The 26,952-nt window shown below is 38.5% G+C and overlaps 17 protein-coding genes across 17 annotated transcripts in view; 8 read left to right on the top strand and 9 right to left on the bottom strand.

The window, feature by feature from the left end:
• Positions 1-994, bottom strand: part of J056_001793 (putative carboxypeptidase) — a gene marked incomplete at both ends in the record, with an annotated part of 1,293 nt that extends 299 nt beyond the window's left edge. Inside the window, 2 exons of the mRNA XM_009271421.1 lie at positions 26-360; positions 412-994. Of these exons, the coding sequence (XP_009269696.1) occupies positions 26-360; positions 412-994 (918 nt within the window). The remainder of the gene's footprint in view (positions 1-25; positions 361-411) is intronic.
• A 26-nt stretch (positions 995-1,020) lies between these two features.
• Positions 1,021-2,100, top strand: J056_001792 (uncharacterized protein; the record flags this gene model as incomplete). Its single annotated transcript, XM_009271420.1, has 1 exon — positions 1,021-2,100. The coding sequence occupies one exon, from the start codon at positions 1,021-1,023 to the stop codon at positions 2,098-2,100; it is 1,080 nt and encodes a 359-aa protein (XP_009269695.1).
• Positions 2,101-2,421: 321 nt separating this feature from the next.
• On the bottom strand, positions 2,422-2,892 carry J056_001791 (uncharacterized protein; the record flags this gene model as incomplete). Its single annotated transcript, XM_009271419.1, has 1 exon — positions 2,422-2,892. One exon carries the CDS (start codon positions 2,890-2,892, stop codon positions 2,422-2,424), a length of 471 nt encoding a protein of 156 aa, XP_009269694.1.
• A 2,119-nt stretch (positions 2,893-5,011) lies between these two features.
• Positions 5,012-6,744, top strand: J056_001790 (Transcriptional adapter 2; the record flags this gene model as incomplete). Its single annotated transcript, XM_009271418.1, has 5 exons — positions 5,012-5,066; positions 5,116-5,338; positions 5,388-5,529; positions 5,575-5,875; positions 5,924-6,744. The coding sequence occupies 5 exons, from the start codon at positions 5,012-5,014 to the stop codon at positions 6,742-6,744; spliced, it is 1,542 nt and encodes a 513-aa protein (XP_009269693.1).
• Positions 6,745-6,788: 44 nt separating this feature from the next.
• J056_001789 (Splicing factor U2AF 23 kDa subunit) lies at positions 6,789-7,525 on the top strand (the record flags this gene model as incomplete). The annotated part of the gene is made up of 3 exons (XM_009271417.1): positions 6,789-6,860; positions 6,911-7,083; positions 7,132-7,525. 3 exons carry the CDS (start codon positions 6,789-6,791, stop codon positions 7,523-7,525), a joined length of 639 nt encoding a protein of 212 aa, XP_009269692.1.
• Positions 7,526-7,634: 109 nt separating this feature from the next.
• Positions 7,635-8,643, bottom strand: J056_001788 (uncharacterized protein; the record flags this gene model as incomplete). Its single annotated transcript, XM_009271416.1, has 4 exons — positions 7,635-7,965; positions 8,013-8,074; positions 8,127-8,132; positions 8,185-8,643. The coding sequence occupies 4 exons, from the start codon at positions 8,641-8,643 to the stop codon at positions 7,635-7,637; spliced, it is 858 nt and encodes a 285-aa protein (XP_009269691.1).
• A 392-nt stretch (positions 8,644-9,035) lies between these two features.
• On the bottom strand, positions 9,036-9,494 carry J056_001787 (uncharacterized protein; the record flags this gene model as incomplete). The annotated part of the gene is made up of 3 exons (XM_009271415.1): positions 9,036-9,191; positions 9,241-9,318; positions 9,366-9,494. The coding sequence occupies 3 exons, from the start codon at positions 9,492-9,494 to the stop codon at positions 9,036-9,038; spliced, it is 363 nt and encodes a 120-aa protein (XP_009269690.1).
• Positions 9,495-10,452: 958 nt separating this feature from the next.
• Positions 10,453-11,882, bottom strand: J056_001786 (uncharacterized protein; the record flags this gene model as incomplete). Its single annotated transcript, XM_009271414.1, has 3 exons — positions 10,453-10,767; positions 10,812-11,803; positions 11,852-11,882. 3 exons carry the CDS (start codon positions 11,880-11,882, stop codon positions 10,453-10,455), a joined length of 1,338 nt encoding a protein of 445 aa, XP_009269689.1.
• A 247-nt stretch (positions 11,883-12,129) lies between these two features.
• Positions 12,130-12,492, top strand: J056_001785 (uncharacterized protein; the record flags this gene model as incomplete). The annotated part of the gene is made up of 1 exon (XM_009271413.1): positions 12,130-12,492. One exon carries the CDS (start codon positions 12,130-12,132, stop codon positions 12,490-12,492), a length of 363 nt encoding a protein of 120 aa, XP_009269688.1.
• A 109-nt stretch (positions 12,493-12,601) lies between these two features.
• Positions 12,602-14,212, bottom strand: J056_001784 (putative phosphomevalonate kinase; the record flags this gene model as incomplete). Its single annotated transcript, XM_009271412.1, has 6 exons — positions 12,602-12,780; positions 12,831-13,020; positions 13,068-13,207; positions 13,260-13,761; positions 13,814-13,949; positions 13,998-14,212. The coding sequence occupies 6 exons, from the start codon at positions 14,210-14,212 to the stop codon at positions 12,602-12,604; spliced, it is 1,362 nt and encodes a 453-aa protein (XP_009269687.1).
• Positions 14,213-14,326: 114 nt separating this feature from the next.
• On the top strand, positions 14,327-14,879 carry J056_001783 (uncharacterized protein; the record flags this gene model as incomplete). The annotated part of the gene is made up of 2 exons (XM_009271411.1): positions 14,327-14,596; positions 14,643-14,879. The coding sequence occupies 2 exons, from the start codon at positions 14,327-14,329 to the stop codon at positions 14,877-14,879; spliced, it is 507 nt and encodes a 168-aa protein (XP_009269686.1).
• A 65-nt stretch (positions 14,880-14,944) lies between these two features.
• J056_001782 (putative inositol polyphosphate 5-phosphatase C9G1.10c) lies at positions 14,945-17,745 on the bottom strand (the record flags this gene model as incomplete). The annotated part of the gene is made up of 3 exons (XM_009271410.1): positions 14,945-15,406; positions 15,453-15,680; positions 15,727-17,745. 3 exons carry the CDS (start codon positions 17,743-17,745, stop codon positions 14,945-14,947), a joined length of 2,709 nt encoding a protein of 902 aa, XP_009269685.1.
• A 2,060-nt stretch (positions 17,746-19,805) lies between these two features.
• On the top strand, positions 19,806-20,959 carry J056_001781 (U1 snRNP-associated protein; the record flags this gene model as incomplete). The annotated part of the gene is made up of 4 exons (XM_009271409.1): positions 19,806-19,844; positions 19,891-20,007; positions 20,062-20,851; positions 20,904-20,959. 4 exons carry the CDS (start codon positions 19,806-19,808, stop codon positions 20,957-20,959), a joined length of 1,002 nt encoding a protein of 333 aa, XP_009269684.1.
• Positions 20,960-22,088: 1,129 nt separating this feature from the next.
• J056_001780 (N-glycosylase/DNA lyase) lies at positions 22,089-22,989 on the top strand (the record flags this gene model as incomplete). The annotated part of the gene is made up of 3 exons (XM_009271408.1): positions 22,089-22,610; positions 22,670-22,850; positions 22,901-22,989. The coding sequence occupies 3 exons, from the start codon at positions 22,089-22,091 to the stop codon at positions 22,987-22,989; spliced, it is 792 nt and encodes a 263-aa protein (XP_009269683.1).
• Positions 22,990-23,052: 63 nt separating this feature from the next.
• J056_001779 (DnaJ-like protein subfamily C member 11) lies at positions 23,053-25,051 on the bottom strand (the record flags this gene model as incomplete). Its single annotated transcript, XM_009271407.1, has 5 exons — positions 23,053-24,222; positions 24,273-24,515; positions 24,560-24,660; positions 24,708-24,862; positions 24,909-25,051. 5 exons carry the CDS (start codon positions 25,049-25,051, stop codon positions 23,053-23,055), a joined length of 1,812 nt encoding a protein of 603 aa, XP_009269682.1.
• Positions 25,052-25,121: 70 nt separating this feature from the next.
• J056_001778 (uncharacterized protein) lies at positions 25,122-25,664 on the top strand (the record flags this gene model as incomplete). Its single annotated transcript, XM_009271406.1, has 1 exon — positions 25,122-25,664. One exon carries the CDS (start codon positions 25,122-25,124, stop codon positions 25,662-25,664), a length of 543 nt encoding a protein of 180 aa, XP_009269681.1.
• Positions 25,665-25,703: 39 nt separating this feature from the next.
• J056_001777 (uncharacterized protein) lies at positions 25,704-26,777 on the bottom strand (the record flags this gene model as incomplete). Its single annotated transcript, XM_009271405.1, has 8 exons — positions 25,704-25,772; positions 25,819-25,873; positions 25,920-26,029; positions 26,087-26,334; positions 26,385-26,402; positions 26,454-26,476; positions 26,524-26,716; positions 26,762-26,777. 8 exons carry the CDS (start codon positions 26,775-26,777, stop codon positions 25,704-25,706), a joined length of 732 nt encoding a protein of 243 aa, XP_009269680.1.
• Positions 26,778-26,952: the final 175 nt, after the last annotated feature.

Raw genomic sequence — 26,952 nt, 5'->3', positions numbered from 1 at the left:
GGGGTGGGTATTTTCATCTACTCACAATGACTGGATTATGAGGCTCATCAACCAATACTATTTCTATCCATTCAGACTCCAACCCGGTTTCCGTCAATACTTGCCATGTGACATCTGTAGGTACGGAAGTTCTGACATTAACATAAGCAACTGCTTCATCTGGCACTTTGTTCATAGCAGTACCACCGGATATCTTTGTTACTGCCATTGTGGTATCGCCTAACAATTCATCATGAGGCAGGCTAACAGATTCCAGCTTGAGAATAGCCTCAGACAATTTCTCGATAGCGTTAACACCCCAATGAGGAGATGAAGAGTGAGCAGCTAACCCTTTAGCTCTGATTTCGAATCCCATATTTCCTGTAAATGTGTGTCAGGTTACAACGTTTGTGACCATTTCAACTCACTCACCCTTATGACCAGATATCATCTCGAGTTGTGTAGGCTCGCCTACGATAAAGTATTCCAAGTTAGGTGGGAGGTTATCTTGTGCATGTTTTGCACCATCGAATATACCTTCTTCACCCAAATCGTAAAGCAAACCAATAGACTTTGACATCTCTGGGTCAGCTGATCGAACTTGTTGGGCTGCAGTTATCTGAGCAGCTATTTGACCTTTTGCGTCGTTCGCACCACGGCCGTATATAACGTCGCGACCTTGTTCATCTGTTGTGTAATGATAGTCAACATAAGGTGGTACTACGTCTGTATGTGAGTTTAAAATCATCTTTACATCTTGAGGATCGTTGAGGTATGCGAATATGTTCTGTCTCTTGATGTCAGGATTAATGTCCTTGTTGATGACGTCCTGCAATTCAACATTCCAGCCCTTTGACTGAAGATAAGTCGATAAGAAATCTACAGCCAATGTCTCGTTTCTTGTGATTGATGGATTCAGAATCAAGTTCTTGTGCAAATCTAATAACTCTTGGGAGACTTGCTCAGTTATAGCGTATGCTGTGCCTAATAAATTTAAAATATTCAAAATCCTCATCGTCTGCTCAAAAGGCAGCTCTTTTCATGCCTCCGATTCGACTCAGAGAGAATAATGAAATCGAATTACTCAGTCATGGAAATTCAGCCAATAAGATCCAGTCTACGTCCGCTCAGCAAGTTTGTGGTATCTGTTCGCTCAATCTGTCCGTTTACATCTGTCCTTCATGCAATGTCCCGTACTGTTCGTTGAGTTGCTATAAGTCCGATAAGCACGGTCAATGCAGTGATAGGTTTGTCACTCAACAGCTCAAGGAAACGGAAGACTCCCCCATCGACCACTCCCAGCATCATCAGTTCCTCAATCTTCTCAAAAATCATTATAACCAGACTTCAGAAGATCACTTGAACTTTTTGAAAGACGAAGATAGCGACGATGATGATGACACCCTAATCCAACGCCTATCATCTATTGATCTTGATAATTCTACGCATGACGACATTTTGAATATACTCACACAAGCAGAAAAAGATCGTTTCCATGAACTATTCTTACCATCGAATCGCTCTCATCTAACTCAACTACTACAAAACCAGCTTCAACCTTGGTTCGATCAGTTTGACCCAACTTCCTTTGTCAATCCCTTCAATCTCACCTCAATCCCTGTATTCGAAGGTGGTCAGTTGCTATCATCAAACCTTGCTGCTATTATTTTCGCATATGCCTTCATATTACGCAGATACTCTTTCAACTTGCTGTCCAGTTTTGATAACATATCAACTGACGTTTCAGATGCGAAGAAGGATTTCGTGAGCTTACTACCATTCGTCTTCCAGCCTAATTCAAAGTTTGTTTACAACAATCCATCTGAAGCTGTGCAGAGCATTTGGTCATCTTTACCTTCTCATTTGCGGTCGCAACAGCTCTACATCACTCTATTACATGATATCAAGCTATTACTAAGTCCACCTCAAATAATCAGACAAGACGATACCCTCCTTTGTTGCGTTTGCCTCTTCGATCTCATCCAAGTTTTTGGTCAGTCAAAAACCTCATCAGTCGCCAAATTAAGATTCTACATGACTCGCTCCCACCACATGACTAATTCCCTAAAAGACAAAGTTGGATTCATCGACAAGGCAATTGCTGAAAGCTCGCATCTATAGACCGTGAGTTATGTCTCAATTAGAAGCGATCTTCTAACCTTGGTGAGGATTTTTGAATACTTCTAGTAACGCATTACAACTACAACTTGGATAATACCTTTTAAGAGTATACGTGGACATTGTGAATCCGATATGAAGACAACGTGTCGAACAGCACGAAATCTTATCTCAAATACAATTGGACTGATTTAATATGTATAGAAATGCTAATTTACGTATAATAGCGGTATTTTGATGCTATTGAAAGTGTACAAGTGTGCTCTGTCTATAAGTTGCTTGAGCGAAGTGCAAATGTTATAATGTACAGGTATGTTATGGTGTCTATTCACGACTGATAAAACTGTGAGATAATTCAAGCATCATCAAATCGAAGTCACTGAAGTCGTAGCCCATTCCTTTCGCGTTGCGGCGGTCTTTGTCGATGGAGTCTGCGCGACTGATGGGCGTGAGTGGCGGTGAGGCGGCTTGGTCTTCACCGGTGTCTTCTGCTCGTTCTTCATTCCCACGGGATTCTCTAGACTTTGATTTCCCAAGCATCTTCTTATATCCGCGCTTAATCAGACCAGTCAAAACTCCACTGCCCGCCTTGTTCTTAGTCTCTACGGAAGTGACGGAAGAGGTATCTGAGCTAGTTGTGACGCCAAAGAAGAGGTCGATGTTTGCGGCAAGCACCTTTGCCTTCTCGAGTTGCTGATCGTGTTTCCACTGCTGATACAAAGCATCGACGACCTTCTTATGCATGACATCGTCGTACCTTGATATGAACGGGAGGTGTGTGATTCTTTTGGACATCTTCCATGCGCGTCAGCTCGCGTTGAAAAAGAGTAAGACACCCCGCTCACGGTATGCTAGACTGATGAATTGAATGAGAGTACAAGTTAATGGTTGGTAGGCGAGAAGCCTCCTTTTATATTATGCTATGATTGAGGTGACGAAAGGTGCGCAATTTTTTCGATTGATTTTTTGAAAGCTGCATCGGCCAATCAGAAAACTGCATCGGCAGCGGTGGTGATACTGCTGCGCAGCTGAAGTAAGCAGCTGGAGCCGTCAGGGAAAGAAGGCATAAATGTAAGATTTCGGAGGTGTGGATGCTGGCCGTTATATTTAGACACGTCTGATAATGCTCCAGGCAGCGCGATTGCTGCGTGAGCAGTTCCTCGTAGAATCGTGTTGGGGGGAGATTAACTAATGGCGTGCGTTACTACCGCCAAAGTAAACAAACTCCGGCATACGACGCTGCTAGCACCCAATTTTACTAGGCTGAATGAAGCTCTCGCGTGTCTTGCTAATCGCATTGTTGGACAGGAGTGCTATCACCAGGCACAGCAAGTACAAGGAAGTTTTAAGTTCTTGTCAGATTTATCAATTTACCGTGGTTCACCCTGGTAAGGCGAACTATTATAAACAGTTCACTAGTTACTTCGTGCCGAGGAATTACAGTCCTAAGCACAATGATAAATTCATTAAAGCTGCTGGAGATTACAATGACCTATGAACCTGTGCGACACGCGTGTTCCGCCATACGTATTGTATTGATGGAATGTTGTACACATTGATGCGTCTATCGATATCTTAAATCGTTTAGTAAATCCGAATTGAAGCCTGAAATTATTGTGTCACTTTCTTATCGATTATTTCGCCTCCGATGGCTGAACAGATGCGCAAAGAAGATTGATCACAGATGCAGTATATCACTGAGCAATCTGAAATATCTTTCAAGTCATTTGTCCTGTCGCCAACCACAAACGCTTTGTCTGGGACTCGTCCCTACATATCTGATGACATCAAGATGTGTTTATGGATGGTAGAGCGAATTTAATACATAATTTAGTAAATTAGAATCCTTAAATTAGTATGGTTCATTTTATTGAATTGCTTCGTCCGAAGGAACCGTAAAAACGACCAAGTAAGTGAGAAGACGAACGTAGGGATACCACATACTGATAATTTGAACAATTTAGCAATAAAATCTAATTTCTTACCCCTTAAGTATTCCAAAAACATTCTTATCTCAACAATCCGCCCAATATCCACTAACTTGGACTTCTCCTCTACCACCCTATGTCATCTCAGATGGTTATCTACGACTTTTGATGATCTGCAAATAATCAACCTCGTTAGTGGCCCTCGATGGAAGGATTACGTTCCAGCCAGATTTATATCTCTGGCGCCTCAAATTTCGTCATGCACGCTGCTTGGAAGTCATCGTCCGAAATCACTCCGGAGCACGCTATAAGATAAATACGGATGACCATACGGGCTCCACCAATGCACGAAAGCATTCCGGCTGAGGAAGACTGGAAGTGCTCAGAAATTTGAAATATTCAGTCCTATAAACGCGAAAAAGTTTCACGCTGCATGGCGTCTACAGGACTCAAGGCTGGCAGCAGGAGATACGTATTGCCGTCCCGCCTCATTCAACACTTGGAAGAAGGGATTTAACGATTTAGGTATAGAAAATTGGTATTCAGCAAAACTCTGAAATCGGGTTTGGTTTCACTAGTTGCATTTCGAGAAATCAAATAATTGGGTGGGGGTGTTTGAGACTGCGTTTGAATTTCAGAAGGCTGAATAATAGAAATTTATATTTTAGATACCAAGTTATTCTCCCTAAAACATTCCACATTTATCTGAACTAGTACAGAGGACATCACTACGCGATTAAAAATAACCCCCTTTCAAATTCATTGCACAATTGATAGCTACAGAATGATACCAAGATTGCTCAATTTTGCAGTCATTAAGCTGCTATGACGCACTCGTCACCGCGCATAATTATTTGCAGAATATTTTAAATTTTTGTAAGAATAAATAAATAATATAAGAGAGTAATAACTCATTTGCTTCGGATTATTAAATTTAAAATAATTTAATTCTCGTTATAGACCGTCACTTAGCAGTATTCTAGTAAATGACGGTGACTCATAAGCGGCCTAATAAGCAACAGGAAACAGATAAACCGCCTGGTGAGTATTCTGAGTGATTTGAATATTATTTATATCTTTTTCTCCACAGACTACCAACCGGGAATCCGCTTCCATTGCGATGCATGCGCTAGGGATATTACTCAATCCGTGCGTATGAGATGCGCAGAAACCTCCACTTGCGAAGAGGTCGATCTTTGCCCACCTTGCTTTTTAGAAGGAAAAACCATCGGCAAACACAAACCGTGGCATCCATACAGAGTCATCGAACAACACAGCTATCCGATATTTACAGATGATTGGGGTGCAGATGAGTAAGCCAGTAATGTGCTACCCGAATTAGCTGACAAGCATCACTTGCAGAGAACTTCTTTTGTTAGAAGGATGTCAGTTATATGGTTTGGGTAATTGGCTGGACGTTAGCGGCCATATCGGCAGCAGATCCAAAGAGGAGGTTGCAGATCATTACCACAATGTCTACTTGTCTGGCGATGATTGCATGCCGGTACGTCTCATGCTAGGTATGAGATGACGCTCATACATTTGCTAGCCTTCAAATGCGGATATTAAAATTGACTTGGATACCTTTCACGCAAGGAAAAAGGCTCGAATAGAAGAATTACGCAACAAACCGATCGAAATCCCCCCTCCAAAGACAAAACCTCTTACATCCGTACCTACAAATCATGAAGTTGGCGGCTTCATGCCTGGTAGACTTGAGTTTGAGCACGAAATAGAGAATGAAGCAGAAGTGTTGATCAAGGACCTTGAATTTGGACTAGTACATGGATACAAAGGTGATAGTCTACCTGATCCTCGCAGACCTGGTAGTACTAGTCGTGTGAAGATAGGTACGTCTCATTCATAGAATTAAGCTCATACTCATCATTGATTGTCAGAAAATAGTGAGAGCGGTGAAGCAGAACTACCACCACCTCCACCAAACGAGGAAATTGTTGAGGATGAACCTCATCCAGACTTACAATTGAAGCTTACATTGATGGACATCTACAATGGCAGAGTTGATAAGCGTTTACTTGCAAAAAGGTTCATCTTTGATAGAGGTTTACTTCAACATAAGAAAATTCAGGCAACGGAAAGGAAACGACCGCGTGATGAGAAAGATTTGGTGAATAGACTTAAGCCGTTTGCTAGGTTGCAGTCTGCACAAGAACACGAGAGGTTTGTTGATGGCTTAGTCTATGAAATGACGTTACGTAAACGCATTGGTGAACTACAAGAGTATAGAAGAATGGGATTGACTAATTTGGCAGACGTCGATTTGTACGAAAAAGACAAAGTGGCAAGAGCAACCTTCAGACCAATGCCTGGACGTGAACAGTTATTACAGAATGGTAGTAGCAATAGCATCACTGCTAACAGGAGGGATTCAAAGAAATCTGAAGAGTTTTCTAGAGAGTCCACACCATCCGTTCGTTCAATAAAGAAGACGCCAACGTCATTAGCATCGTCACAATCGCTCTACTTACTCAATCATGAAGAACAAAAGCTTTGTCAGACTTTGAAGATTCTACCAAAGCCTTACCTTGTTATTAAGGAGGCAATATCAAGGGAATATCATAAAAGATCAGGTAGATTGACCAAGGAAGATGCAACGAAACTGATAAACGATGTCGAGAATTCAAAAATTGAGGATATATATAGATTCTTATTGAAGATCGGATTCTTGAATGTACACACTTTGAATATACCCACTTAAGATACATAATATTTATTTTGATCTTCTCATTTAAACTTCCATCAATGGCCGCTTCGCGCTTAGCTTCGATATTTGGTACAGAGCAAGATAGAGTGAATTGCTCATTCTATTATAAGGTAAATATAGTGTTATGAATGATTTAGCATCACTGACGCTTTCTCTATAGATAGGTGCATGTCGCCACGGTGAAAGATGTTCTAGAAAGCACATCAAACCACAGTTCTCGCAGACTATACTTTTGCCTAACGTATACCAGAGTCCAGCACATAGACCAGATAGTAAATTAGACCAAAGGGGTATTCAAGTTGACTTTGATATGTTCTTCGAAGATTTATACATGTGAGTCGCTAGCATGATAGCTTGATTAGGGGCTCATTTCATAAACAGGGAACTTTGCAAGTACGGAAATTTATTAGAGTTGCACGTATGCGATAATGTTGGTGATCATTTGATTGGAAACGTTTATGCTAGGTTCGAATGGGAAACAGAGGCACAAGTAGCAGTTGATCGATTAAATGAAAGGTGGTATGCTGGCAGACCTTTGCATTGCGAGTTAAGCCCTGTCACGGATTTCAGAGAAGCTTGCTGCAGGCAAAACGATACAGGTGATTGTAACAGAGGAGGATTCTGCAACTTCATGCACCTGAAGAGACCAACAAGATCATTAATTAGGGATTTACAACACTCTCAAAGACTTGAAAGGAAATTACATGAACCTGCTACTCAACCTGAAAGCAATGGGCATGGATCAAGAAATAGATCAATGTCTCCAGGTAGATAAATAGCTTATTTAATAATCTTATCTGTTAGTGTATTATTGTAAATATCTATAGCTTCATTCATATGTTTTCGAAGGTTCTGTGTATGTTACGTCAGTGTTTATGAATAAGTTAAGCACCCACGCTGAGCCTGTATTCTGATGGTGGGTGAGTGTTCAGAAATGGGAAGGCTTGCTCAAAGATTGATTTATTCTCATTGTTATCTTTGTCGAATGCAGACATTATAGACCATAGTTGGAGCGCGCAAGTTGGATTGAAACCAGCTCTAAGAGGGTTGTTAGACAGAAAGAAGTAAAAAGACAAACAAACAAACCTAGCCATGATGTTTAAGCCTACAACATCTGCTTCTAGTTCTAGTTTACGTGAGAATGCACTATCACTGAGAGGGTCATTGATCCAGTTTATTGCTAAGGTAAGTGACGATGTTACTATTGGAAATGGTCTGCTTTAGTTGTTAGTTGAGTATTATCTTCGTGACTAATTATTCACATAGTAAAAGAAACTATAGCACCTCTGACGAAATCAAAGACAACGGCAGCCAAGTTTTGAAGCTGTAGTCGATTAGGGTTGAGCGTCAAATTGCATCTTAATCTGAAAACTCACGCCCAGCTGTGAATCCGTATGAGCTAGACGAAGGTAATGTCAAGATGAGAGTACTTACGTTTTCAATAGCATGTCTTTGAGTAACATGTGCAATCTCGTGAGCTAATACAGTTGATAAGAAATCCTCTCTGTAGTCTAGTAAATCCATTAATCCTGTATAAATGACAATATCTTTACTAGGCATGGCGTAAGCATTGAATTGAGTATCATCATCTATAAGGTAAATGTTCCAATTAGCCTTTAGATCAGGATGATGTAGAGTTAGACCGTCTGGAAAGTTAACTATGTCCATGTGTGAAGTAGTCGTCGATGGTTTCTTAAGGTCTCTTCGATCAACTAAGGAGGATATACCGTGAGTGATAGGATCTGGCCAGGTAGGTAGAATTGATACTTTATTTGAAGATGGTAGGGTGTTGACTAGCCTTCTGGTTATTCTGAGGATTGACTTTGTACGAGGATCACTATTGTCCAAGATAGCAAAATTTTCGTCCTTGTTCAAAAGAGACTTTAATCTCATATTTGACCACTCTAGTTCATCTTGCTCAGACATCCATAGTAATCTCCATCTACCTGTTATTGGGGATAAATCCAAGCCTATAGCTATGACTAGACATGCTAGAATGACAGGGGTTTTTATAAACCAACCAGTAGTCTTTTTATACTTTTTGTGTAATTTAAAATGCCAGATGAAAGGAGCAGCTAGCAAGGAAGCTCTAGCAGTGATAAGTAAAGCTTCTTTACAAGCCAAGATGGTTGACCGTCGCTTTTGAAATTGTAGGGTGTTTGAGGGTAAAAATGAGTATTTTAACCGCTTAGATCGTAGCATTGAGGAGTTTTACGGTTCAAAAAGCAGATGATGGATTAAAGATAACGAAGGTTGATGATATAATTACGGTAACAACATGACATCTAAGCTGAAACGTGGTTTACAAATTCATCCAATTGGTTCTTGTTGATTGCGCCTACGAATTTGCTTACAGGTTCACCATTCTTGACAGCTATGACAGTTGGCATTGAACTAACTCCATATTTTTGAGCCAGAGGAATGTTTTCATCGACGTCGATCTTAATTCGCGTCATGAGCGCTATAGCTTATTGTCTACAGAACACTCACTTTGATTAGATCAACCTTGCTGGTTTCAGATTGGCTGACATTTTCTAATAAAGGACCTAAAAGTTTACAAGGCGGGCACTGGAGATCTTGAGTGGAAAAGCTAGAAGATGAAGGAGGAAACTAACCCACTCCGCAGTGAAGTCAAGCAGAAGAACCTTGTTACGGTTTTGATTGATAATATTTAAATCATTATGGATAGTTTGTCTATAAATTGAAGTTGAGAATCGTCTGACTGGCCTTAATAGATTATTCATGGTTGTTCTATTGATACCATCACAATCGATGATAACTCGGAGTCGAACAGGATTATATTTGAGCTATAGGGATAGTCATATAACTGAAGATAGCTCAAATATTCGCGAGCCTTTATTAGAGAATTCAGCTTCAAATGACTTGAATGGCTTGAATGAATTGCCCCCTAAGTGGTTAGTTTGAATTACTTTATTGATTTAATAGCTTAAACTTAATATTTATAAGGGTAGACATATCTGATGAAATCAACAACATTTTATCACATTCAAACAAACTCATTCAACATCTAGATACACTCCATCAAAAGCGTCTATTACCAAGGTTTAATGATAGGTCGGATGAGGAACTGGAAATTGATAATTTAACTATTGAAATTACAAACAATTTTAAATTTTCACATAGTTTATTATCTAAAGTACAATCAAACTCAAATTCAATTGATCAAATTACGTTATCTAAGAACATAAAAACAGCTCTAGCAACTAAGATTCAATCTTTGTCTTCAACATTTAGAAAGAAACAGAGAATTTATTTAGACAAGTTAAGCGGTTATAACCAGTCTAACTTTGATATTCCTGATGCTGATCCTTATCAATCTCTCAAAGATGATGAACAATTGTCTAAGAACCAACTGAACAGTCATCAACTGCATTTACAATCCGATAACGATTTAGATCAAAGGGATTTCGAAATTAACAATATTGCTCAGTCTATATCCGATTTAGCTGAGTTGTTTAGAGATTTAAACACACTCGTGATTGATCAAGGTACTTTATTTGATAGAATTGACTTTAATGCTCAAGGTACAAAAACTCAAGTCGATAACGCTGTCACTCAACTAAATCAAGCAACCAAATACCAAAAGTCTTCTTCAAAGTTCAAGTGTATATGCTTATTGATTCTACTAATTTTGCTAGTCATTGTCTTTATTATATATAAACCAAATATGTAATCATTACTTTAGCTGCCTTGTTGTTTATTTTCTTCTTCTTCGCTCTCCTCGTCACCTTCATCACCTTCAACATTATCATCTTCTTTCGTCTCAATCTTACTTTCATCCTTTGCTGCAACCCTATCAATAGCAGCTCTACTCAATGGTACGTGTCTGCGATTATTTAAATCTGCATTTCCACGCTTGCGTGGTCCATGTTTTATTCTCTTCCTTGCAACCATGACGGGTACTGATGACTTCTGCACCAAGTAATGCGAAGTTGATCCAAGCAATATACCCGTCAGATCTGATCTACCTCTACTACCAACTATAGCGAATGTCGGCTTTTATTCTTGTTAGCGACACTTTTGGTTTACTCAACACTCACCTCAATAAAGTCAATCATATCTATCAACATATGCCTGCTGTTCTTCGCATGTACAGCCTGACACGTAATTATCACGTGCAATTTCGTCCTTTGTAATATTGAAACTGCTTGCTTTGCTAGAAATTGACTGAATGCTGCTCTTTCTTTTTGAAATTTGCTTTTATCACCACCAGACTTTCTACTTGATTTACCATCCAGTTTTGTATCAGTCTCTTGAACTGTTGCGATGAATAATTCATCACCATCCCTCAATACAGTACCAATAGCCCATTCAACTGCATACTTTGACTCATTCGATAGATCACTTGCAAGGATGTACCTCTTTCTCCTTCTATTATTACTGATTAATGCATTATTTGGATCACCTTGCTTTATTGTCAAAGTACACCTATTCTTCTCAAACTTTGGACCATCTAAGGTTATATCTTGATTATTTCTCTTGTAATGAGTATGATAAGTATCTTCAATCGGTCTAGTAATGTTAGGACCTTCATCGATCAATTGATTATCTTCTGGATTAACATATAGCGGTTTGTCAACAACAAACTTGGAATTAGCTTCTGTATTATAATATAACTCTTCATCATAATTCCATGATTCGTCATTTTCATCATCTGTTGCTGGATTATCGGATAGATCTTCATCGCTAACATCATCATCGTCTGTATCGTCAAACGCGTTATTTCTAGGTCTCAACTCAGCAACTGACTCAGTTTCTGAAGCTGAAGTTCCATCTTTGAGTGCTTCCAAGTCAGGGCTTTGACTTCTTTCAATTGTTTCTGGTTTAGAGTTACTATTACTGGACGAAGATCTCGGTTTTGAATGAGATCTGCTGAATCTTAATCTTCGTATAGACGATAAACGTCTTTTACGTTCAGCTGGATGTTTCGTTTGTACAACTTCTGGCTCCGTGTCATTATCATCATCTTCTTCAGACGAGGAAGACAGCGAGAGTTGTGAAGTGGATTTCACTGGTAAATCAATATTTCCATCTTTTGTCTTTGAAATTTAATTTAATTTTTTGTTTGAAATTAACCCACTCACTCCCTCTTCAATATCACCGTTAATCATTGCTCGTATTGAAGAGTATGCGTGATAAGAGATGAGAACTAGAAACAGAAAACCATTAAAGATGGCGAGAGTTAAAGATTACGATTAGGAAGCTAAGGCTGAGGAGAAGAAATCAATCAAATTTAAGCGTAATAAGCAGCTTTTGACAGAGTTAAGATCAAAGAGATCTTTCGTATCTTAGAGTGTTTGATTGGCACCAGATGATGATGCCGATATTAGCCTATCTAAGAAGTTTAACACTGATAACATGAATCACAAAGAAAATGACGTTGAATACGAAGAGAACGAGTTGAACTCGATACAATTCAACAATCCTCTCAATATTAGCTCTGAAAATGATCATTCGTATCTCCTCAGCAGCGATAGCGCCGACCTCGATGATAAACTCAATCAAAAGTTAATTAAGAGCACACAAACTCCAACAAATAATGATAAAGGTAAAGCCCTTGTCAGTAATGAACGATCACGCACAAACGATTTCAATCTTTTTTCACAAGAAAGCTGCAATAGCGAGCAACAAGATAATCATTTCAACACAATTGCATCCACCGCTTTAACCAAACAACTTTCCGCTGATTCAACCAACTCTTCAACCTTTGATTTGAGTTAGACTGAGCTAACGAATACGATGCTTTGAATCCCTTACATTATCACAATTTCATTTCCACAGCATTTGCAACAAGTCAAAGCTCAGCAATTATGTATCTCATTTGTAAACATCAAGTACCTAGCAGTCTACTGATATCAAATGCATCCTCATTCTTGATACCTTGAAATCCTTCACCACAAACTAGTGGACTGACACTCAACTCGTCCCATTTCAACCACTTGCTCTCTATTTCGTTTGCCGTTTGTGTTGAGCTTATTGCTAATAAGTATATAGCATCATATCCACCCGCTTAATTGTATGTATCAGGTTAGGCTTTAGCTAAAGTAAAGATTACCTACCTCCTGGTACGCCTCCACCTATGACACCCTTGATCTCCGAGCAGGCTTCCAATAGCCTCGTCTGTTGTATTGGCTCGATAGGTACGTCAGCTTTCGCAGAAAGCGTTCTGAATGTAGCACGGATATTTTGTAGTGTCAATTTCAGATCGACAAATTGATTCACGACGCTATTGCTTTCATCTTTTAACCACTTTGCAGATGTCAGTAGTCTATAACTAACATGTTTTGATATCTTACCTCGCTGGGTATTAAATTGGATAAGTAATCTAAAGCGTGCAAGTAGCCGTCTTGGTTTGTTTCGTATGATTTATTTAAAGCAACTAGAAGTCCAGCCAATTGCTTGTTACTGATATCCAAAGATTTATATAGCTCATTTGCTTCATTGATCGTGAGTTTAATTATCGAGTATATGCAAGATAAACGACATACCCTGATCCAAATTTTTTGACTTCCATTCATTCACCTTCTTCACAAGGCTAGGCGTATGAGATCCATACTCAATATCAGCCAAATGCATGGATACACCATAAGGTAAAGCAATCTTGTCAACAAGACTATCCCAACCCTTATTGACGATGCTATCAATCATTTCACCGGATGTATACTGATCGATTAGGTCATTGATAGTTGCAGGATCAAATCTGGAGTAGGTATGGCTACCAAAAACAGCTGCAGATACATCGAATCCCGATCCAACTTTACCTTGAGCTCTGCAGTGAATATATTGAGCTAGATTGTGCACAAGTTGTTTGTCATTATCGGTAAACTCCTTTGATACACTATTATAACGTAGTAACAATGAGCCAACGAGTGATGTTATCAATGCAGCACTGCTTCCAAGACCGGTTTTATTTATATTTTTGAGATCTTTATTGAGTTTAGGTACTGCTTGAAGGTTGCGATATGTCGCATCGAGCTGCTTACTCCTCAGCTGTACTCAACAGTCAGACATTGGTTGGTATGTGACAATAAGATTAACTAACGTAAGCACGTTGCGAGTAGAAGTCGTTGTCAGCAGCTATAACGATTCTTAGCCCTTTCATTGAACTATCATGTTTATATTCGATGTATTTACTGACTTCCTCCAAAGCTAATTGGACAAAGTCATTCTGTTGTTCACTGATCGAAACATTAAGGATTTCTAGATGAAATTTATAGCAGGCCTACGTATTTATTTGCTTAATATTGCTATCGTAGATCCATTCGCTGCCAAACTGCGGGGAAATAACCTTTATATCTTCATCATCACAACTCTCTATATACGTGTAGAATCTAGCCTCTGTACTAAGTACTACACCACTGTACTCCTTACTTAATATCAAATACCCTCCCGCTATCAAGACTTTTCCTGGTGCGCTAACGCACAACCTGGTATCTGCCATGGACGTTGTAATCAACTTTCATCTTCTAATAAGGAAATTTGATTAATGTTACCAAACTTGCAACTTCCCATTCAGCTTTTCAAGAATGAAAATATTGAATTGTCAAATCAGAGAATGAATCTAAGGCCGCGTCGTAAGCAGCCGTTGGCTTATAACACACAACAGTCACGAATACCGAATAGTAATAATTTGAACTTAGATACGAACAGCGCATCCTTTGAAGATGTTATGGCAGGTAGACCAATTGGATCACAGGCTTTCATTGATAAACTTCAACGAAATGAGTCGCTGGTGAGAGAGCACTCTACGATGATTAAGGATTGGGGCAATAGCTGGATTGTTCCTTTCGGTAAAAGACAGACTCAATTAGACGAGGAGCATGATGTTGGTCTTATTCCTTTCATGTCTTTGCTTTTTGACACCAAAATAGGCAGAGATATCTATCGAGGAAGACTATATGGATGATGCGGATGATGATGATGAAGAAGAGCTTATCGAAGATGGATACGAGGAAGGTGACTTAGATGACGAAATTGAAGATGACGATATCCCGGAAGATGTACCTCAATCTTCTCCACCAGATCTCGATCAAAGTAGAGATTTTGACGTTGAGGAAGTTCAAGACTTGGACGACGATGTACCCAATCAAGACAGTTTTGACATGTAATCTATTCACCTCAATCGCAATCGCATCAATAAATATTAAGCTAAATGTACAAAGCTGATATAAAATTACTTGTATTCATAATACCTCTTTTCATCATTTATAGTCTCAGCAAATATACTGCCAAACTCATTCTCAACATCTAACAAGACATTACTCCTCTTTGCATGATCAATCTTTTTTGTCTGTACTTGAAAAGCGGCCGAAATCGGTCTATGATCTGAGACGTTCACTTCATACCTCTTGTAATGTAAATTGCTAACTCTTGGCAAGTGTACTGTACGTGATAGTATTCGATCACACCAGGCAGGTGTTCTTCTCTTATCCGATGTATCATAAACATTTGTCTTTCTGTCATACTTGTATGTCGGTGCATAAGTTATTGGTGGCTCTTTAAAGTCTCTTAATTTGAATTGTGCGTTAGTTTCCATTTGTTTGTTAAGTTGATCGTGATTTAGTAGGTATTCAAAGTTTGATTTTGTTATTGCTGGTAAAACCGCTTCACGACGAAGATCAACTCTATAATTAAGCTGAAATTATCAGATTGTGTAGCCAATGTAGCACAGTATCACTCACATCGCCATTGAGGAATGTTGTTTCATGGTCAAAGACACTGGATCCATCACCTCCATTAACATAACTTAGCTCAGATCTGACTGGATCGTTTGCAAAAGCTACCTTTTCTTCCAATATTGAAACTAAGTCTTGATTACGTTGCTTCGTATGCTTCTGTCCTGCAGCAAGATGGCAATTAATGAAACAGAAAGAGGAGTCATCGAGGACGAATCTAGATATAATAGCACCCTATAAATACTAGTTAGCTTAATCTAATATCTTAGCAAGTACGGACTTTGTTGCCATATCTACCCTTTAGTCCAGTTTTAACAGTTGTAATGGCAACGTCAGCTAAATTTTCCCTGTTCTCTTTACGAACAAAGATGCAAGTAAATAATCCAACCAAGTTTTCAGCATGCAATACAACGTATGGACTACTTTTTGGCATATTTCTTTCGACTTCCATGACCAAATGGTCATACCACAGCCTATAAGAGTGAGAGATGCGTTCAGACAATGCGCTGTCAGCTTTCTTCTTAGGTAGCAGCATGGTTTTGGCAGTGAGCTTCTTATCTTCTAAATCTATCAATTCCTGAAACCCGAAGACAATGATATCAGGACTTTCAGTACTTGATAGTGCTTTTCGAAGAAATGATGAATTATCGTTATTGGTATGGCTTGACTTTGAAAAAAATCCACTTTTATGACTATCAATTAAATCGGAAGGTTTTGAAGCGTCAGTGTTCCACGACACTATTAGCAAATTAACCGGTGTAAACGAGCAGAACGTATTTTCTCTGTTTTGTAATTCCGTAGAGACATGGGCAGTTTTCAACATACCATCCCAGTAGTTCACATTCCAATCTGCGCCTGTTGTAATCACAGCCAGCATACCAGTTTCCAATAAAGCAGTGTCAACTTGTATAGACAACACTTTTTCTTTATGAGCCTGCCAAGTTTGTACCACTCTCCAGTCAGTCATTGAGCCCTGGTTTGTATCTAGGACGTTGATTCTACCGCTATGGAAACCAGCCCATAAATAGCCACCAACACCAGCTAAAGCATCAACTTGAGTGGATGATACTTTAAGAGCGCCTAAAAAGGTGAAGTCTTTGCCATTCCAAACGCTAACGAAACCTCCTTGATGTCCAAGGTATATTTTATCAGGTACTGAAGGTATTACTGTACCACTTGTGACTGCTAATTGTTGAACTGTTGATGAGGGTATAAGAGGATTAGGTGTTAGGTTTAATTGGCCACCATACGTAGCACCTATTGGATCATAAACCCTTAAAGTGATCGTCTTTACAACATTCGGATCAGCGCTTAGACTGGTAGAAGAGGCCAGCCAAAGTTTGTCGCCTAGGAAGTTAGCAAATGTGATATCAGAGTTGATGCGGAATAATTTGGTTGGTGATTTGAGTGTGGGTATAACGCTACCATCTGAATGCGTGACAGGTAACCAGACTTTAAGAACTCCAGCATCATCAAGTGAGATCATATGATTGTTCAGTCTCCATATACCAATGATTGCACCTGAATGTTCGTACGTCTTCCAATCAAAGCATGTCCCATCGATTGCATCCATTTCAAACAACGAACCGTCCTTAGTTCCGCCCCAAAATACAGAGCCATTCGATTGCTTGAATGTTATTGAAGTTATTCTTGTGTCTTTATCTGGAGATTCAAAGAATGGTACATCGCTGTTGTTTGAATTTGATGCGTCATAAATACGTAAGTGATGACTACCAGTTACGACAAAATTGTTTGACGAAGCCGCACTAAAGAAGTGACCTTTTGAACTAACGGAGTGGTACAACTTTAGTTTTGGAGCGCGCCTATTGGCATGGGAAACGTCGGGTAGTATGCTTGGCGCACGTCTAGCCTGTGGACCTGCCACAGAACTATCATCAACGTAAAATTCATCTTCATCGCTTTCACTAGAGTAACCATTATTTGAGAGAGTTGCACTCGAGTTTGAAGGAATTGCAGTGTGACTTCGTTCAACCAAATAAGGGTTAGGTGAGGGTGATGGGGTCGCTGTAGGTCTCTGATGTAAATTGTCTGAGCTGAAGCTAGCTTTTGTATGTTTTGGAGGAATTGGTGGCGCTAGCCGGCTTGTTGGCGGTTCAGGTGGTGCTCTTCGATGCTTAGATAATGTTGGGAGCGATTCAGAAGAATAAGAGGACTTTGATGGCTTGGTCGAAATTGGCGGTCGAGGCGGTGCTTCATTCAAAATAGGCTTTTGCAATTGTTCTAGCTCTCCTGGAGTGCGATCTTCCCAAATCTGTCGTAATCTTTCAAACGAAGCCATTTCCGATGATTGAAGTCAATCAACAGCGAAGATGAAGTAATTGTATGTAATCGTACTAAAAAAACGTATCAATTCCTATTAAATTATTAATCAAGTTTAAATGTTATAGTTGCTATAACACAAATTGGTTATACAAATGCTGATATAAGAGCTACAATCGCACTGACATAGAAATTGAACAAAGTGGTGTAGATGACTACCACAGTGGAAGTCAGTTTAAAACTAGTCCTTGAAGTGAAAGCGCGTAAGAAGATAGTGGAGAGGATTATCCATAGCTGATTGGTGATAGGTAGAAGATAGAAGGAGTAGATGACTGAAGGAATCACGAGTATATCTCTTTCTGAAATACTGAAGGGTTTGAAGGCATTAATGAGATTGATCAAGCATAGTATTGCAATCAATGGGATGTAATGAGTTAGCATGATAAGCTTATTGTCAAAGAATAAGTAGAAAGCAAGAGAAGCGTGCAGTCTTTCAATTAAATTGTTGATAGATCGAGTATAGGCCTCAAGCGTTCTACCTAGACTCAAAAAACCATGTGGACCATGACTTGGATTACACATGATTGAGATTGCATCAATCTTATAGCTTAACATTGAGGAATGATGTGATGAATTCGGGTGATGAAAGATTGCGTACTTAATAGTATCTATTAGAGTTGGAGATTGAACTGGAACGGAATGCAGGTTTGCTATGGAATACAGAGTAGCTATAATGTCAAAGTTCGGTAAAATAGAGGGTGCTTGATATTGAATGGATAAGTGATTGAAGCTGTCAGAGGAGTAGTCGAGGGAGTAACCCAACCAGATATTGTTTTTTGGTATTGTTGTAATGTTACCATTCATATAGTCATGTAAAAAGACGTCTAAATGGTCAGTGAAAACGAATAAGATATCTTTTGACCAAATGGATTGGTTATTGAAGAATTTAGATAGAGAAAGGATTGTTGATATACCTCGTACATTAATTGGAACGTTATCTGAGTGTTTAAGGGTGTAAATGGAGTCAATTGAAGAGTGTATCGGTGAGTGTATGATGATCGATTCAGAGTTTGAGCTTCTTGGAGATTTTAAGAGAGAGTAAGATGAGTTTGATGCTGTGTGATGCAATGCTTGTAAAGCGTTTGATTGTAGAGTATTCTCAATAAAATGATGATATTGATGTAATGAAGAATGTTGTAAAGTGTCAGAGTAACTGTCGGATAGCTTTACCAAGTGATTATTATATAAAGGAATCAAATTGTTTGGCTGTAAAGCGTTTTCGTCGATATAAATTTTATGGTTTAACTGAGGAATTACTAGTAAATAAACGATCACCACTAGCTTAAGAATAATCAGGAATAAAGGGGAATTTAACAGCTTGTTGATAATCAATAGCTTCATTTTATTATGTCCAAAAGAATATCAAACACGTATAAAGCAAATTCGCCGAGTAAAGCTACTTCACCGAGTAAGCAAGAACAAGGGAAGGAGAGAGAGAGAGAATTAAGCTATAGGCAAGTGAAGAAGATGTTATTTGATTGTGTGGATAAGCTGGAGAAGTATGATGATATAGTAAATGAGATGGAATTAGTAAACACGTTAACTCTAAAGATGGAATTGATGGAGTTAGATGAAGATATTGATTATAGATTTGTCTCAAGCAAAGTGATTGAATTTGAGCAAAGTATAAATGAGTTTAAGTTCAAGTTGAATGGCTTATCAAAGATTGTCAATCATTTCAACTCAATTATCAATCACTTCAACGAGCAATTCATTTCACTTTACTCGACAAAAGGTTTCAACTACACTTTTCGTGATAAATTTAGTAAAAATCTAAATCTAAATCAATACGCAGAGCTGCTGCTAGCATTATCATCTAATTACAATCAATCTATACATATCATAAGGTATCTGATATCCATTATAACATCTTATGATACCACAATCAATCACTCGAAAGCTGCGTTATCACACTTACTATGTAACAATCACTTGCAGTCCACCAATCTAAATTTTATTGAATTTAAATCTTTGTTATCTTATGAATTCTCGAATTCCTCTTGTTAATCGTCAGTCATTATGGGTAAATTAGCTGAAATTCAACGTAAATTGCTTGAGGTGATTTAGTTCTTATATTTTATGATTCTACTCATCATATTAAAAGCAAATGATGGGCGCTGAAGCTATGGGCTTTAAATCACTCAAACTGCATTTCACAGACCAACAAGTCTGCAGAAATTTCCTATGCGGCGTTTGTCCACATGACTTATTCAGTAATACTGTTAGTCTTTACCTTTAGCCATTTTAATCGAACCAGCTCACTCCCCTTCCTCAGAAAATGGATCTCGGTCCTTGTCCAAAATCTCACGCTGAGAAACTTAAAGTGGACTTTTTAAGCAACCAACAATCTCATCCAAGCGATTTTGCGGATTTTCACAGAGAATATGAAAATAACATTAGAGACTTCGTTAGCGAATGTGATAGGCGTATAAGAACTGCTCACAAGAGATTAGAGAAAACTCCTGAAGAAAATAACAAAACTACAGCTTTGATGAGGGAGGTTGGTGAAATTCAAGCTGCTATGGATCAAGCTATGATAGACGTGGAAAAGTTAGGTGAATCAGGTTTAGTTGAAGAATCTATGAAAGAATTACAAAAAGTTGAAGCCTTAAAGGAAGAGAAGGTCAATAAAGAACAAGAATTAACAGAATTGACTGAAACCTCAGGCGCTTCAGGTCATCAGAAATTACGTGTTTGCGATATCTGTGGTGCTTATTTATCCATTTTAGATAGCGATAGAAGATTAGCGGATCACTTTGGTGGAAAGATGCACTTAGGTTACTTTGAATTAAGGAGAATTATCTCCGAAATCACTGAAAATCGTTCTATTCAACGTAGAAAGCAACAAGATGAAGAAATTAGAAAATCTAATTCAAAATATGATCACCAACAATTTGACGCTCAAACTAACGACGATATCAACATAAGTAGTAGTCTTTATGAAGAGAATCAACCAACGAATTCTTCAAACGCAAACCTCAATCCACCACCTGGTCACGAGATTGATCCACGAGCAAGGAATTTTGATTCAAGAGAGGCAAGACGTGAAGCTAGATACGCAGAGAGTGAGTTAATTTAATATCAATTAGATCTTTATAATAGTAATACAAACTATAGGAAGAGGCTCCGTTAGGAATAGATCAAGATCACCACCGACTGCTAATCGATCATAACTATCGTTTAATTTTGTAATTGTATAAATATCCTTATTACTTGATATATATATATCTATTAAGATTCAATTGACATGATACCATTCTTGGATAACTGCATTTCTTCATCCAAATCATTACTAGTAAAGCTATTCAGTATAATCTGCCTATCATACTTAATAGCGGCTTCTTGTACCTTCCTAATTGTACCACTGACGTGAATTACTCTGATAATGACTGGATGATTAGATAAAGAGGTAGTTAAGGTGAGAGTTGCTTGTAAAACATCCTTACAATTCCTTGCGACTCTAAATATACCAAGACGTGTATTAGCAGAGTAATACTTGACTATAACTTGTCAACAAAGCATAAAACAGTGTTTGCAACTAACGCGATAAGGAGTTTGCAACAGATGCAGCACCTAAATCACCAAAGTGAACGGAAATATTTCTTCTAATAGATTGCAATATATGCCTTGAATCTATAGAAGTTGAAATTGGTTTTGAAGTACGATTACAGCCAGGTAAGTTATCTTCAAAGATGAACTCAGCAATTATCCATCTATTCTATTACGCAGTAAAATTATTAGCTTCATAATTTAACCAATTAATCTAAACTAACCTTGAACCGTACCATCGTGAAGAAGTAACACGCAGACATGAAATGGCGGACGCTAGACAATTTTAAAATAAACATCAGTATAGTATTGAAGTGTGGTCAATCTTTTAGGGTGTGTCTTTAGAGTCTTCAACAGTCGAAATTCTTATCAATGTTATACAGTGGATGCATAACACAACAACAAATGAATTCAGTCTAGCACTACGCGATAGAACTATCATACTTAAACAGTCGATCCCAAATGCTTTGGAATTTTCTTCTTTTCCATTGGATTTTGATAAAGATCTTGACTTTATAAAGGATTACTTTCAATTAGGCATTGATTTGGATCACTTATATAAAGATTGGTCTGCTAGAGATAATCACTTTAATCTCATCAATACGACAAACAAGTTCAATGGCATTCTCATTCTTAGACAAGACCCTTGGGAATGTCTTATCAGTTTCATTTGCTCTTCAAATAACAACATTTCACGTATCTCGTCCGTTTACTCCATTTCTTTAGCTCTGATTAACAAATTAAAACAGTCAAATGATAAATAAGTTATCATTCAAATTCTCTGAACCTTTGAAGGATGTTGATCAAGTTTATAATAGACATCCCTTTCCACCTCCTTCTAAATTATCACAAAATGGTGTTGAAGACGATTTACGCCAATTAGGTTTCGGTTATAGAGCAAAATATGTTCATCATGTTGCTTTGACTTTATTAGATGAACACAAAACTGATCAAGGCGTTTTCGATTACTTATGTCAACTTCGAAAAGATCCTTACGATGTTGTTATACCCCAACTCACTCGCTTGATGGGTGTTGGTCCAAAAGTTGCTGATTGCGTTGCGTTGATGTCACTAGATCAATTTGATAGCATTCCAGTTGATACTCACGTTTGGCAAATTGCAATAAGAGATTACAATTTCCTAGAATCCTCTTATGTTAAGCTATGCAAAGGTAGAAAAGTTACTCAATCTACTCCTATGAACCCTTCCATTTACGCTGCTGTTGGTAAAATGTTCAGGGATTTATGGGGTCCATACGCTGGCTGGGCACATACTGTAGGTTATTTATTTTCTTGAAAATTTAGACTAGCCGGTGTTTTTCTGATCAAATATAGGTACTTTTCGCTGCGGATTTGAAAGCATTCAAAGATCAATCGCCTTCTACTAAGGACAAGGAAAGCACAGCTGAGATTAATAACATTAAGGTTGAGGATAGTAAAGAGAAAGTTGACGTTGTACCAGGAGTAGTCACAACCATTATTAGTCCTGATAAACAAATTAAGGTACCCTCCAAACGTTTGGCGGAGACTGCCAAAGAAGAAAAGTCCCCTTCTGAATCAGCACAGTCGAGAGAGTCGTCACTATCTCCACCACCTCCGCTACCACCGCCACAATTACCACCGCCTCAGACAAGAAGATCGACACGCTCGAGTAGAAAAAAGAAGAAAGTAAACTTTAGTAAAGATAGCGATAGCGAAATCAACTAATTTATGTATTTTCATTCCACAAAAACGAGATGATCACGCTGTGGTAAAGCAATCTCCTCTTTATCCTTAACGACCACTTGATGCTGACGCAGTTGATATTGATACGTTACGATTAAATTCTTCTTCTCTCCAAGACAAGGATCGTAAAAGCCAATCAAGCCAGATTTAGATGTTCCTTTTGGTATATATAGTTGACTATCATTTATTAATGAAGTCAGGGGAATTTTAACATCTATTCGTTCCTGATCAGTACTGCCAATATCTTCGCATGAACCATAAGTTGCCTCTGTTATAATTAAACCAGAATTCTTGATCTCCTCCGCTTCCTTCCTGTCTGAGTAACTTTTCAAAATTGATACAGCTTCATTCGCCTCTGATCTCTTTTCTTCTGTCTTTTCTTTATAATCTTGGCGTAATTTCTTGAGCTTGTTAGCTTTCAGCTTTTTGTTACGTGGGGCTAAGTATGTGTAATGTACCACTATCATTGAAATTGAGGGCAAAGTTGCTGCTAAACCAGCGACGGCTAAGTCCAAATCACGAGACAATAGAATTGGTATAGTAATTCTTTGACCAAGTCGCGACCATCTAAATCTAGCTATAACCCCGCCAGGTAAACTACACGTTACACCGAAACCAATGGTGGTAGCTCTAGTAATTTTGCGTTCAGCCCATGCAAATGAGTTGAATATACCTTGTAAGCTTAGACTCGTACCCAATCTAAATCTTATCGTATTATCCAACACACGTCTACCCCACTCGACACCAAAACCGTTCTCTACCGGACCAAAAACAACTGAAGTATTCCAACTGGATGATGACCTTCCTGGTGTGATACCATTTGCACCGACGCTTAGGCTTGATGGACCCATAGGTGAAGGTAGTCTTAATGAAAAGAAAGCTTGAACTGTTTCATACACTCTCCTACTCAATGTTAAATTTATTTGTGGAAAAAGCTTAGGATCTGGATGCATTGAAGTAATTTGTAGGTTAGTTTCATCATCTATGTCATAAATAGCTGCAATTTGTGTAAATTGAGGTTTGAGAAACGTTTGTGTGATGTTGAATGTTAACTTTGGGCTATAAAAATGGCGAATTGTACCCATAACATTACCGCCACCTGTGTTACCCTTGCTAACCATTTGACCGAGTACGACAATTTGAGTTTGTCTGGTTATTGGGCACTATATATAAAAAATGAGTTGAGACATATAGATAGAATGAGAAGACTAACCTCAAACGAATGCTGCATTACTAGTCTACGTACAGCTATACCGGCTAATGAGTTGGTCAAACCAGTTTTTTCCAATACGGGATTTCCTAGCATATTCCTCTGAGGGGAATTAGGTATACCAATAGCATCTGATACAGCTGATGTCGCGTCTAAATGAACACTGACATCTCCTTTACTGCGTAGGACTGATTCCAATGATTCTAATTCATTGACTCTTTGTCTGCGTTCAAATTCTTCTCTCATCTGGACCAGGTGAGTTTCGATACGAGGAGAGTGAATAAGCTCACCTCTTCTGGAGTTCTCAACCTTTGGCCCACTTGTAAGTCATTTCTAAGACCTTCTTCACCCAATGTATCGTAGGCCATCCTTTTGTACGGATCTGACAAGACTAGAGTTGCTGTTAGGCTGAAATTGACAATTGGAAGAGTAACGAACCTTCATAAGCTTGTTTAATATGAGAGAATTGAGCAGCAGCTGATTCTTTCTGTTGATCGGTGCGCTGTTTATCTGGGTGGAAGATGATTGCCAACTGCTTGTAGCGATCTTTAATCAAATCGTTAGACGCAGAGCGTGGAACATTCAAGATTGAGCTATTGATGTAAATAAGCTCAAGTACGTTTATAATTTCACACCTACTAATAATCCCTGCTAGATTCATTGTTGTTATCAATATCCCTATCAACCTCATAGTCTAATTCCTTCTCTATGGCTTCATTCCTATCGCTGAAATTTTCGTTATGAACGTTCTGCCATTCGCTTAGATTGTATAAGCCGTCCATATCGTTTGGTAAAGTGCGATTTGAACCGTGACAACGATTTCAAGTAAATTTAAAATTTAAAAATCAAGCGATGCTCTTAAATTCATTCAAAACATCCAGTAGAATCATTTCAACAAGAGCATATGCTTCTGGCCCGCCTTCTGGTTTCAAGGGGAATAATGAACTCATCACAGACAATAAGTCTGAACAGCTTCTACAAATGCTTTATCCCATAAATGTTCCTCAACCTCCAACAAACAGAACGAGTCCTTCAATTCCTCATAGAGATGATGTTCAAAAGTCTGTAGACGCTGTCTTCCCAGGTGAAGAAGTACATGATACTATTACGAGAGCGTTTAATGTTTTACAAAGAGCTGAGCAAGACGCTCGCACTAAAGATCTTGAAAACCGTGATCTTAGGTTGAGAGAAGCTTTGAGCCGACTCGAAGACACTCACTTTGAATTATGGGAAAAAGCTGTTGCTCGACCTCAAAAGATCAGCACTGCAAAGGTTGGTAAGAAAAAAGCCCAGACAATGCGCATACCTGGCTTGTTTCCAAGAGATTTAAGGGCACCAACAGAAACACCACGAAATGTAGTTTGGAATCATGACTGGAAAGCTCCAATTGAATAATTTAATAATATTATTAGACATACATATTTTATCTTATGTTCAAGACTTTGGAAGGTATTTCTCAAAAACTTGATACCAAGCCTTCTTTCCATCATTCTCGATAACATCCTTAACGCAATTAAGTTGTGTTATTCAGTTATTGCTGTTGACTTACACCATGACATGGTATTATCCTATTAAAATCCCAATCGTAGACTTGTTTGATTTCACTGTGCGAGGTAATCAGCTAGCTTCTTTGCACATTTCAAAACTTACGCTTCATTTTTTGACATTGCCATTGCTGCTATACGATGTGTAAGTGTACCAGGCCTGATATTTCCGACAAATGGAAACCAAGGTACTGATGATGCATCGCTTTTTGAGTACTTTTCACATTAATGAGTTGGCGAGTCTAACATTTGGCCTTAGCCGGAAGGACTTACTTGTTCATTGGCTGGCAAGTTCATAAGAAGGTCGGCTTGAACTAGTGTCTTGGTGGGTTGATGGAAGAAGGCAAGATCGCGATTGATGTATTTATCAAACCAAACAGCTTGCATTTCGGGCTCATAGCCGACTTTTTCCTCGCTGCTATTCTTGCCATATATGTAATCAAATTTTACGTCTTGTAATTTCGTCTGAACGCCATCGACACCTATAACTTTAGCATCTGGAAATGCGTCGATATACTGCTCTATGGAAATATTTAGAGAGAGTCTAGGAATCTTATTCGTTCAAACTAACTCAAATATAGGTAATGAGCTTGGTTACGTCATTTTGAGTGGCAAAGATAATTAAATTAAAGAAACCAACCTGTGTCAGGGGCAACGAGGTATCTTTTATAGAATGTTAGTATAACGAGATTAAAATAATTCAAACGGACTTGACCTGTCCTAACTTGTTAATGTTCTCGATAACTTGGTCATCACACTGAGAGCTAGCTAACACCCAGACTTTATCCTTATTGTCACCTTGTTCTAGCTTGATAGCTGTCGATCTTGATCCGATCGGGACACCTGGAAAGCGTAAAAATGGTCTACTAAATATGGCAATAGTTGGTGTAACGAAGCGCGTGACTTGTGGTCCGTTAGTGCTGTTGAAACATGTGATATATTCCTAACCTAAATCCGATGACATAGTTGTTGAAATCCAAGTAGTATCAACCCAGAAATGACGTTGTATACGTAACTTAATTTTATTTTATACAAATCGTTTTATTCACTTTAAACGTATAATTAAAGCGTGTTCCCGTCACAAACTACGCAGCTCAACTGCTAGTGATATTACCTTTAATCCAGATTATAATTTATGC

The sequence above is a fragment of the Wallemia ichthyophaga genome, assembly GCF_000400465.1.
Source record: "Wallemia ichthyophaga EXF-994 unplaced genomic scaffold scaffold18, whole genome shotgun sequence".
NCBI classification, from domain to species: domain Eukaryota; kingdom Fungi; phylum Basidiomycota; class Wallemiomycetes; order Wallemiales; family Wallemiaceae; genus Wallemia; species Wallemia ichthyophaga.
The sequence above is the reverse complement of the archived record's forward strand: the minus strand, read 5'-3'. Positions and strand labels throughout refer to the sequence as shown.